Below are 12,819 nucleotides of genomic sequence, written 5' to 3' on the forward strand. Positions count from 1 at the left end.
TACACAATGCGGCGATCCGACGGCAGGATGTGGGTATGGCGAATGCCCGGCGAACATCTGCCAGCGTGTGTAGTGCCAACAGTAAAATTCGGACAGGTGGTGTTATGGTATGGTAGTGTTTTTCATGGAGGGGGCTTGTGCCCCCTTATTGTTTTGTGTGGCACTATCATAGCACAGGCCTGCATTGATGTTTTAAGCACCTTCTCAATTTGGGGATGACGATTGCATCTTTCAACACAATGGAGCACCTGTTCATAATGCACGGCCTGTGGCGGAGTGCTTACACGACAATAACATCCCTGTAATGAACTGGCCTGAACAGAATCTTGACTTGAATCCTATAGAACACCTTTGGGATGTTTTGGAACGCCGACTTCGTGCCAGGCCTCGCAGATCGACATCGATACCTTTCCTCAGTGCAGCACACCTGAAGAATGGGCAGCCATTCCCCAAGAAACCTTCCAGCACCTGATTGAACGTATGCCTGCGAGAGTGAAAGCTGTCATCAAGGCTAAGTGTGAGCCAACACCATATTGAGTTCCAGCATTACCGGTGGAGGGCGCTTCGAACTTGTAAGTCATTTTCAGGCAGATGTTCGGATACTTCTGATCACATAGTGTACGTCCACGCACACGAATGAGTTAAGTGGCGCCTTATAATTCTTCCGACGTTAAAATGCACTGCCCGAAATGTACACGACAGTTTGATAAAATAGCAGCATCGATATAGAATGTATGGCATGAAGTAAAATGCTAAGAGCAGATGTATTTATGACCGTGTACGGGCAACAAGTGATTAGGATTACAGAGATGACGAACACTTAGGCCAAGCAGCTCCCATTCTTGTTTGACGTCGAAGTCCAGTTACGCCAAGTTCGGGCCAAGGAAATGGAAACGCGGGAATCATGTGTCAGTTGACTTTCTCTATATCAAATAGAGTAATATCACCATGGGGAACAGTTCGAACAGGACAGAATGATCGGATTCCGGAAAAAATAGGTTTATATAAAGACAGTTTGGCTCTTACCGAGCGCACTGCTTCGAAAGTTAAGCATTTGTGGCACTAGTAGGTACAAAGGTGTATACACGACGACGAGCTGGTATTGGATCACGCAAAATGACCACGTCACGGTATGTGCCTTGTCGCCAAGATTGTAAGGATCTGTAGAATCACGTGCAGTGATTATTCTACGCTAGAGCATTGTGGCAGTACACTGCCTGTAGCGGACTGCATTTGCAGCGGCTCTCCATATCCAGAAGCCACAAATATCCATGACTTATACATTCTCATTGGTGTGCTGAGTGGCAAAGTGTGGTTATACCACACGAGTCCCACTTTAACTTGTCGCAGAGTGATGACATATTTACCAGTCACTACTGCACTGACTACACACTGGCAGCTTGCATTGTTGAGTGGACAGGTGCCCTTGGATAGAACACGGAGTTAGTGACACCTGTTTGTTGAGGGGCCCTGGATGGCAACTTTTGTGTCAGGTGGTTTTGTCACTTATTAAAGTAAATTCATGTGGTACCATTTAGTAGCACAGTGTCGCGCCACGTGTGTGTTTTCTGAATAGCAGGACGGGTATCATTACTGTCTTGCATTATGCGTTCTGCTACCATGTCATTCATCAAACATGTCAATTATGTGCTTCGTCGGCGACCTCTTTCTTACGATCTGGCTATCACTGACGATGTTCCGTGTGCTAACACGTTCATTTTTAATAAGCAACCACAAGAATTCAAAAATGTTAGCAGTAATCCACGCGCTTTCAAATCGAAACTGAAGAGTTTCCTCATGGGTCACTCCTTCTATTCTGTCGAAGAGTTCCTTGAAAAATTAAACTGATTCTTGTCGTCTTGTTGATTGCATTTACTTAAACTTATGGCATGACTTTTTGGGGTTCATATACATTTCATTTTTATCTGTTATTACTTTTACGTTGTAATTTCATGTACTGACATTCCATGACCTTGGAGATTTGCTCCTCAATTTGGTCGTACGGAACTTGACGTGTAAATAAATAAATGAAGTTAGGGTCTGATGATGGTGGCACGGTTTACACGATGTTGAATTTCCAAAATTAAATGAGGGTTACTGTTCTGTAACGTTAATAATATGCATATTTAACGAAACAACGGTGTAAAATGTGTTCCTGTAGTATATATCATCATTGGTTTCGTGTTTTTGCTACGCAAACTAATTTGCAGCAAGTTTTAGCCTTCTAGTCGGCTGCGTGCCGTATAATACACATCGCTCCAGGCTACCCTTCGTTCCCCCTTCATCGGTGCAGCTCATACGCACCGCGACACTGCCAAAGACATGGATAGAAATTTAATTTCTACCGCTGTCTGAAAGAGACAAAGTTGATTGAGTTCCGCAGCTCTCGACTATGATAATACATTGAACGTTAATAAAACTACAGACAACTGTTTGCGGTTTTATTAAAGTTCAATTTACCATGAATTTCTACGGCTGTGGCTGGCCATGTTATAAAATTTTGTCTACTGAGGGTGTCATTAGAATATAAATCTTGTATTCTGTAAATTATTCTGTAATGGGCCAGTAGTATTACGAACATTGTCATAATTGTTTCGGTCTGATGCATCTCCTGAATTCATCAGTGGAATGGAAGCCCAGCAAGATGAATATTTTTGTCTAGCGCGCACAGTCGATTCAGTCAGAAGTAACACAGTTCAGACCTCCGTCTCATCACTGTATTTTATGTTTTCTGATACTTCCCTAATTCAGGTGAGTAAAATTCTGACATGATTCCGTTGGAAAGTACATGACCGATTTTGTTCTCCATTCTTGCTCTAACCTAACTTGTGCTCCATGTCTGATGTCCTCTTTATCGATGGCACGTCGAACTGTAATCATTCTTATCTAACTTGAAAGAAATATATGAAATTATCCGTAACTACCTGAGACGTGAAACATCGTAGCGAGTATATTTTCATTGTTTTGGGATTTGCAAGGATAAATGTCAGACATTTCTTTCTCCTAAAGAAAAATGTCACAAGACTGGCATTGGATGACCAGTTTCATGCACTGAATGAGCGGTAACTTCTGCTGCAGGTGTCTTTTTCTGTAACTGTGTGAGGGCTTCATGACAAAAAACGCATTTATTTACGCAGTAATTGTTAAATTATATTCGTCTTCATGGATGAGGTCACGTGCTTTCTTCATGTCCACAATCTCACCATCCCTTAATAGATTACTCTTTGCCACTTTCCAGCTGATATGTTGTAAAGCTTCTTCGAGGAGGCGTGTTATATGTCCATCCTCTGTACATCATTGCAGAAGTTGAGATAGTTTACGTGGGATTCTTTCATCTTACGGTATCTAACGTATGTTTTACCTCTCACATCGCAGATTAATATTCTCTCTCTCTCTCTCTCTCTCTCTCTCTCTCTCTCTCTCTCTCTCTGAAGAAATATTTTACTGTACTCTTTGTTGGACCTAGCGCTTTTGTTTGTACATAATTTTCACCACATCATAATTCTTGTTGTTGTGGTCTTCAGTGCGAAACAGGTTTGATGCAACTCTCCTAGCTATTCTATCCTTCTGAAACCTTTTCACCTCTGCATAGCTACTGCAATACTAAATCCACCTGACAATGTTTACTACAGTCAAGCCACGGTTGCGCTCTACAATTGTTGTGCGCCGTATTCCCTCAGTTACAAAACTGATGTGTCCCTGACGCCTCAGGAGGTCTTCTGTCAAACGATTCATTTTTTCGTTAATTTGTGCCATAAATTTCCCCTATTTGTAGCCGTTTTTTAGCTATCAGATCTACATTACTGATACTCAGCATTCTTTTGTAGCGAAACAATTCAAAAGCTACTATGCTATTCTATTCTTCTATGTACCGCTTATCGTTGATGTTTCACTTCTTTACAAGGCTATACTCGAGACCTGCTATCAGAAAAGACTCTACAACACTTAAGTTTATATTCTCCGTTAGCAAATTTCTCTTGCAGAAATGCTTTTCTTAGTATTGCCAGTGTAAATTTTGTATCCTCTCTCTCTGGCACCGGCCGTTTATTTGCTCTCCGAAAAGTAAAAGCCATAGCACACTGGAGTTAGATTCGGGAGGACGACGGTGCAAATGCCCATGCGTTCATCCAGGTTTAGGTTGTTCGTGATTTGCCTAAATCGCTCCAGGCAAACACCGGGATGTTTCGTTTGAAAAGAAAACGGGCGATTTCCCTCCTCATTCATCTGTAATCTGGCCTTCGATCCGTTTTTGATTACTTCGACAACGATGGTACGTAAACTCTAACCTTCCTTCCTTTTTTTCCCATTACATTGGTTTCACTTTTCTTAATGTTGACCTTATGTCCTATTTTCAAGATACTATACATTCCCTTCATCTGAGCTTCCAAGTCGTTTACCGTCTCTGAAATTTTTTCATGACATTGCAATTTTTTCAAATATTTTATTTCTTCGCCCTGAACTTTAGTTTCTCCTTGTAATCCTTTAGCTCTTGCTCAACGTACAGATTGAGAGACCTCTAAATGGTAAAGTTTTACAAAACTTTTACGTCTTGCCTTATCTTTTTCTGACGTTATATGGACGGTTTTGCAATATTCTCAGTTTTTATTTTTAGATCTTTGTTACTAGCAAGGATATGAATGATTTTTACTTTCTCCAAAATCGAGCCACGCTCAGCGCTCTCAATGGTATGACGTGTGTAGTCTTTCGGAATTTCAACAAGGCATAATTCATTCACATACATATTTGACTGCTGTAGCGCTATCAGTTCCTGGCTTGTTAAGGTATAATAAGCATTCAGTAAAATCCTTGAAAACTTCTCTTGAAAATCCGTTAATTCCTACTCTGGACAGTTAAATGAATTTTAAAAGGTGTGATATCTGAAATTTTGATAATTGTACTAACATCAATGTTGGTGTTTCCTGTATACAGTACAATATACGAATCTCTACACCCACTTCAATGGCTTCAAATGAAGTGCGTACTTTCCTTTGGTTTCGTAATGACAGAGATTTTATGATTGACATCATTTTCGTGACATTTATTTGGACGCGCAGCTTCTGTATTCAGTTACCTGTTCTAGTGAATGTATGCTGCCTCCCTGTCACACGGATAAAGCAAACAAACATTGAAGTGAACCCTCTGTTCGAGAATACTACCCACTATCGTCCCACAAGCAGACTGTATCTTTATTACTCATGCTAACAACCCGAAAAATTTCTTTCAAGGATACTGTTTACTTACTTAAATGGTGAAAACCCTCAATACTGGAGAAGAGAGAGAATCTTTTTGCCTCGAATGTCGCTACACTATACGCTGCAGGCACTAGATGAAGGACGTACTCCCTTCCTGTTGCCAAGGTGACTTCCAGCTGAGATAACAATCCATTACGCGTTACAGGAATTTCTGGAAAAATGTTCCGAGAATTAACTGTGAAGAGGACTGCATGTAAACCCAAAAATCAACGTGACAATCCACGATGTTTTCTGTCTCTTCGCTCTACTTTACGCCAGATACAGCGCAGCGTCTTGAGGGTTGCGGGTGTGTCTGGGATCATATAAATAGGGGTACCATACAGAGTCCACATCCTCGGGTTAACAAGATTATTGACAACATTCCATTAGTTACTATGGATGCCATACATTTCATGAGCCTGTGTCCATTGATATACGTAAACCTGAGTCCATTGACATAAGCCTGAAGTATTTGGCAACAGTATTAACTGGTACGTCTTAAGCGGTTAAGTGTATTGCACTGTCCGTATTTTGTTTTACATACAGTAAACGGTTTTGTTAAACTACTTTACCAACTCTTAGAAATGTTCTGTTTTCTTATCCACATCACTGCTGCCTTTGGAATGTCGTTTTAATACAATTATTGCTCTCTTTTGTAAATGGCATAGTGTAAGATCTGGATTAGACAACGAATACTGCTTAAAATTTCTGTGCGTCTAACGTGAATCATACGGGTTTCTTTTAAAGTAAACAGCACCCGTCCGATAGCATTCCATTCTGTTTGTTCTGAATACCTTGAAACAAGTTCTTTCAGCTTCTCATCGCACAGTGCTTTCTCACCTTAAAAATTCGAAGAGAAGCGGTACTTTTCTTTATTCTTCTTTTGAATGAAATTTTATTTCCCTTTATTTTACTTCACATGTGATAGGTCGTTTATTCGATTCAACGAAATTTAGCCCATGCTTAGCCGCAATATTGGTCTTGAAATTCGCTGCAAGTTCTGCTAAAGTAGAAAAAATCGCGTTCTCAGCCATGTTTACTTTCCGGATTACCCTCTTACATGTAATTTTGTGATCAGCTCTTATAGTTGTATAACATTATTTAACATAATACCGGCTGTGCAATACACTGACCTGCGCAAGATATAATATTGTATCTCATACTTTTCATGTTCATGACAATGAGTTTTAGGAATAAGCTCTTAATGGGAAGCTGGGTGTAATTTAATATTTGGAAACACCCACTGCTATGATCATCTCAGTTACAAATAATGAGAGCATCCTTCAAAAACCGGCATTTTAAGAGTAATATGAAAAAATTACCGTGAGGTGAAAAGTAAGTTATGACTCTTAAAAGCCTGAATCATGAAAAAACGTAATGTGCGCCCCTGAAAAACAGTGTGTTAAAATTCTCAATAAGTAAACCTTGTTTTCCCAAACAGAAACGGTATAGAGCAGAAATTAAGTTTTATTGTCGTAACATGACTATTTACGACGCATCACGGTAAGACTGGCAAACAGAATTTTCGTAAATTTTCCGAGACAGTCGCAATATTAGACTACGAAATTCATAGCAAACCTCAGTGAACACAGGGTCTCTGTTGCTCAAGTAGGGCAGATGTTAGAATATAACACGCAGGAAACTGAACCGACTAATGAAGTTAACGTTAACAATGAAAATGACAGCCGAAAAGATGAAACTGCTGAACCTGTTCATCGTAAAAATGAAATACGAGGGAATATTGTAAGTCTTAAGTACTATTAACCGTCGGTATATAGAAGAGAAGCTTGTGGCACAACTTGACTAGAAGAAGGGATCGGTTGGTAGGACATGTTCTGAGACATCGAGGGATCCCCAATTTAGCATTGGAGGGCAGCGTGGAGGGTAAAAATCGTAGAGGGAGACCAAGAGATGAATACACCAAGCGGATTCAGAAAGATGTAGGTTGCAGTAGGTACTGGGAGATGAAGAAGCTTGCACAGGATAGAGAAGCACGGAGAACTGCATCAAACCAGTCTCAGGACTGAAGACCACAACAACAACAACATATAACCAGGTGGGCCAGGAAAGAGGAAACGAATACAGTAAAAGAAAACAGAGGCGCATCATGGAAGTCGATGTGTGAATTAATGTACTAGGCAAAGCAGGGCGACAAGTAACATCCAGTGGCTTGAAGGAATCCATTCTCTTTGCTCGTGCTGACATTTCTTAGTACGTGGCGGAAATAGCTACCACCAACATCAAATGTATTATTTGTAAGTATAACTATTTTACACCTGTGATTATGTAAAAAAATCACAGACCGATTTCTGTCTTCACATGTAAAAAATAAAGCTCGCAACAGCAGATAGTATCCAGAAAGTGACTTGGTAACCAACCGACTCTGCGCATATGAAGGGCGGTGCACGTAATAGTGCGAATGGGTTTCAACTGCTCGCAGTATTAGAAAACAATAGATGTTGCCTGGCTTCTAGTTTTTCTTTTCCGTCTTGGGTTTCACCACTCTGTGACTCCATTTGCTAATGTCTTAAACGTGAATGTATTCTTACTGAAGAGAGACTGGCAGGTTTAATGGAATGATTAAGTGACGTAATTTTTTCCCTGTTCGTGATCATGTAGTGGGAGAAAATAGCTTAGACTCCAACGTGAAAACATGTACAAATCTCCCATGCTTCAATTGAAACGTAACTGTCACTCAATTAAATATTGATATCGCGCAGTTTCGAAGCTCTTAGCAACACATAGCACAATGGTGGACTAATGAAAATGCTAAGATTTAACTTCGGTACGTGTCTCATTTAGTGTGCAGATGCAGCGCATCAGATTCATGACTCTAAGGTAAAGTTCGGTGTCCGTGAATAAAGCACGTGTCTAAAGTTATGGATCAGTAGCCACAAATATCTGGTGAAATATAGGCTGTTTTGTTTAGTATATCTGCACGGTAAATTTTATCACGACTAATTTCAACGTAGGATTGCGTAGGACTGCCCCCCCCCCCCCCCCCCCTCCAACACGTGCGCGCGCCTCTTCTGGTTAGTTTAATGCAGCTGCTCGACCGTATACACTAAAGTCCTTAGCGAAGGATTGGATCAGTGAAACCTTACGCTCCAAGCAGAGCGCCGGTCACGCCAGATACATTTCTAGGGCAGCACGATGCAGCCTTCTAATTTGGGAACGTGAATTTTCTCGTTCGGACATGAGTGAATACCATAAGACGACTGAAACGCAAACAGTTCTAAATTGTTTCACTGGGAGAAATAACTGTACAGTTCGCCAAACCATTTTCTTTCCACGTACTTAAGACGAGTCAAACCACTAAAGGGAACACAGTGACCGCCTTGCAAATTTTCTTATTGTGTCAGTTTTCCAGCCTCAAGTCACTATCATAACCGGTTTCTACTTCTTAGAAACTCATCATTACATGATCTGAATACTTTATATAGTAGAAAATGTCGGCATCGCTTTCGTGTGTGTGTGGGGGGGGGGGGGGAGGGAGGGAGGGAGGGAGGGAGGGAGGGAGGGAGTCCGAAACTAACAATGTCCAGAATGTAGCGAAAAAAGTTTTGGAGTCAATTTATGGATTGATCAGGGTTGTCAGGGTTGGAGCATCGCGAGAAGAAACAAGGTATGAAAAGGACTCAATTAAGCGGCATATTATGGTTTGTCAGCGAAAAACCTGAAGTCACTTCCGAGTTTGTGATGTTAGCCGCTACTGATTGCCGGACCCATCTTTGAAGTAAAAGCGCGCTTCTGAAGTTGCAGCTCGATGTCATCTGTGAATCATGATCTGCATATTCCGACCCGTAGACAGATGCTTCACTCCGCAGAACAGGTCTGCAGATGGCGGAAGATTACTCAGACAATAACTAACGTTATGATTTCACAAGTGGTTTTATTTAGCCCAAATGGAGCAATAGGCATTTACTGGTAGCAAACATGGGAGAATGTCTGATTGCTGATGTGCAAATTCATTAAGTTCAAGCACATATATCTATGAAATAACCGCTAAGAAACAGGGACGTTTTGTAAGAAGTAAACTTCCTGCGTTGAAATCTAAGGTGTTATGAGGGGGAGAAAGGGAAGCTGGAAAGAAGAGACTCCGGAAGTGCGTCAACTATAGACGGAGGATAGCAGAAAAATGCTTTATCTTGAGTCGCATAGTCTGCATGAGGTATCTGAACATTATCACCGGAAAGCGAACCGAAATTTTCCAGGTATTGCTCTTATGTTCGTCCACAAGATGCAAGGAACTGCATTTGAGTTTTGGTCTAGTGCATAGTTTTAATCTGTCAGGAAAAAATAAGTTTGATCACACACTCGATTGCAGAGAATGAGTTCCGGTGTTCAAAGAGAATTCCATTTTGCTCCAGGAAAAGCATAAAATTCACATTTATCGTGGAATACGCTGTTTTCGATGCAACAATAGCGGTGATGAATACTTTAGTGCAAAATCTGTTAAGCCCAATATCCCAGTGTGATGGGACTCAATCAAGAGGACTTAAGAATTGTCAAAGCAGAAGATATGTTTATTTTTCTTAAAAAGGGCAACACTGTCACAACAGAAAGCACCTCTGTGTTTGTGCGTGATTGGATAGTGTAGAAGCGTAACCACCAACCGAGGGCGAGAGAGCATATATTTATAGCTCATGAAGAGCAATTAATCCGTCACCCCTGCATCAGGGTCCCGCCACCGTACTAATGAGGCAGAACAGCGAGCGGAGTCAGTGGCCAGGCGGCGAGGCGTGATAAGCTCGCGACGTGGTTGCCACGTGACCACGACTGGGGCGCCCATTGGCTCCAGCGCGGATGCGGGGGAGGGGAGGATTCGCGCTGGGTCTTGACAGAGGTGCGGCGCGCCAGGCGCTCAGTCTGGTCTGATGCTCCGCTAGCATGGACACGGATTTCCGGTACCTGGCGCAGTGGCGTGGTGAGTGTGGCGGCGTTACCGCTGTAACGTGCGAGTGCGTTCACTTAGGATCTCGTATACGTGGTACGTTCTAAAACGCGACATAGGCGCTTCGTGGCAACGACAGGAACAAAGCACAACTACATGCATCCCAAGCGAATTGCAGTAGTGGTTTGTGTGTAACACTAACAACATACCAATGTTGCGTATGTACAGATAAAGGCATTGTCTTTTTTTCCTTCAATTGTGTATTATTGATGTTTGTTGTACGATTTCTGTATCCTCCGTCGGGTATTTGGACGGTTACTTAGTTTTTAGCTGTGTTGTTACGTCTGGGCGGGTGTCAAACATCCCACTCCACCCTTCGTAATAAAAAAAATCCAAAAACGAAAAAGTGTTAATGTACTTTCAATGTGGCTCGTATTCATGCCATATTGCATAGTCCAGTTTATACTGAAACCCGTGCTTCGCGATTTTTTTGATACGGAGTATTTCTGCTTTCGCTGAAAATATTACAAATACTGTGTTCAAAGCGCCAGGGTGGATTGTGAACTGTAGAGGTTTCTGTGAGGAACGCGTCGATATGAGACAGACGTTATCCCTGAGTCAATGCGTCAGTTGTTATCTAGTACTTGCCTACGTCTGACGAATGCCGCTTATCAGAATGATGGCAGCTTGGTTTATCCAGAAGCTTACTATTTGCGTCATGTCTCGTGTTTGTGTCTTACTTAAAAGTAACCGAGACATTAATTACTTGGACGCATATTGTAGCAAGGGCGCTGATTAATTTTTTCACTCCGTGATTGCTTGGTATATGTGAACTCTGTCTCGGGCAATATGTTAATCACTGTTAAATGAAGGAACACACGCAACACCACGTATAGTGAAAATACTCGACGAAAGGCTAGTTACACGTCAAAGGTTTGTTAGATTTGCAAAAGTAAAGTTTGTAAACAAAGCCGATAATTGAGAGCAGTTGTATTTAAATTTTAGTGGGAGAGTCACAAGGTGTGTGAAAGTCTGCCTGACAGGTGTTATCGCTGTGAGTAGCGAGGCAGGTAACCGTATGTCTGTTCTGTAACTCAACTCATGCCCGAGTTGAGCAATGAACAATAGTGTTGTAAGCCTAACTGATAAGCTAGTACCAGAATTCTAGATAACATCTTTTAAATGTTTTCAGAAGTAGGCATTCCCGTTTACTTATCCAGTTTTTCGACTATATTGCTTTTCGAAGTAAATTCGCCTTCCTTTCGTGACTTTATATCATGCGTGGAGTTAATAGATTGTTTCCTTGGATTTCCGAAACTAGTCTCATTGTTATCGACTGCTGTTTAAATTTCTATTTCCAAATTCAGAAAGAGGCTATGTTAAATTTCAATCTCCCTATCTTGCTGCAATCGATCCTTACGGCTTCATCTAGACTTCGTCACATTCTGCGCAGTTGAACAATGATAAGCGGCAAGAGCTCATACAGCAGCGGGCTGGAAAGTTGCAGGCTCTCGCGAAGTAGCATGGGAGCACTTCCTGCTGGCGATTGAAGGGGCCGAGCTCCATGCACGTGCGCTGCTTGGCCGTGGCCCACCGTGTTCCCAACCGCAGACTAAGCAGGCAATTAAAAGCACAGCCGGTAAATCGCAGGCGCGTTGCGCAACCAATCACGTGACTCCCAAAAGCCGGCCCATGTAGGCGGCGGTCACAGCAGCTGTAGGAGAGTCCGCATTGTTTACCTCTGCGTTCATTGATACCTGGAGCTGCGGTGCGCGCTTCTTTATCTGTCAGACTTCTCAGATCAGAGCACGTCTATGAAAACTGGCTGTTCTTCAGCAATGAGCAAACAGTTTTTGTTTTGTTTTACCCAGACATGTTTGCTAAAGTTACCGCGTCATCAGCAGTAGTTTTTATTTTCTTTCTGTTATATAACAGGAAAATTGCTCTTTACTGTCTCTGTATATAGACTTTCAGCTTTAAGAAAAGTATTAACAAATTTGAAAATGGACAGTTTTTTATATACTTTGTCAACGCATGCTGTTGCTTTTGTAGCTTTCTGTATTTTGCGCACGTCTGTTCTTTCGAAGTTTTCAATCTACAACCATATAGAACGCACGTACGAGGGTGGTGATGCAAGTCTGGTTAAAAAGCAAGAAAAAAGTTTTTTCCCGTTAACAATCCACCTTACTTTTCGACACAGTCCCCTTTGAGGAATCTACACTTGGTCCAGCAACCCCCCAGCTTTTTTATGCCATCGGAAAAATACGTTCTGTCACTCTCTTCCAACTACCTGTCGACTGCAGCCATCACTTCCTCATGTAACGAAAATTTCTTCCCAGCAGGTCAAAGTTTCAAGTTAAGGGAGAGGTGCACGTTGCTGGGAGCAAGATCTGGTGAATAAGGTGGATGATGACCCAATTCAAAACCCAATTCATACATGCACTTTTGCCATTGTCCTGGTGAAAGAGAACTTCTTGTGTGCTAATCTTTGTGTTTTTTCAGCCAACAGAAGTTCCAATCAATTAGACAGGGAAGCACATTAGGGTCCTGTTATGTTTCTACCCTTTTCCAAGTAATCTAGGAGGATTATTCCTTGGAGACTCCCTCCCTCTCCCACAAAAAAATGGGCATCACCTTACCAGCTGAGAAAATTGTCTTTGCGTTCTTCGTTGCACGTTCATCAGGCTTTGTCCA

The 12,819-nt window shown here is 41.8% G+C and overlaps 1 protein-coding gene across 8 annotated transcripts in view; it reads left to right on the forward strand.

Moving 5' to 3' along the window:
* Positions 1-12,819, forward strand: part of LOC126360846 (AMP deaminase 2) — a 425,281-nt gene that overhangs the window by 161,640 nt on the left and 250,822 nt on the right. Inside the window, exon 1 of one of the 8 annotated variants that reach the window (XM_050007749.1) lies at positions 10,053-10,158. The exons of 5 other annotated variants lie outside the window; for them this stretch is intronic. In XM_050007749.1, coding sequence (XP_049863706.1) covers positions 10,122-10,158 — 37 coding nt within the window. In that variant the 5' untranslated portion in view covers positions 10,053-10,121. Of the gene's footprint in view, positions 1-10,052; positions 10,344-12,819 lie in introns of those variants that run through there. 2 more of the 8 variants (XM_050007746.1, XM_050007750.1) reach the window with 2 other exon arrangements.

The sequence above is a fragment of the Schistocerca gregaria genome, chromosome 1 (genome assembly GCF_023897955.1).
Source record: "Schistocerca gregaria isolate iqSchGreg1 chromosome 1, iqSchGreg1.2, whole genome shotgun sequence".
NCBI lineage: Eukaryota > Metazoa > Arthropoda > Insecta > Orthoptera > Acrididae > Schistocerca > Schistocerca gregaria.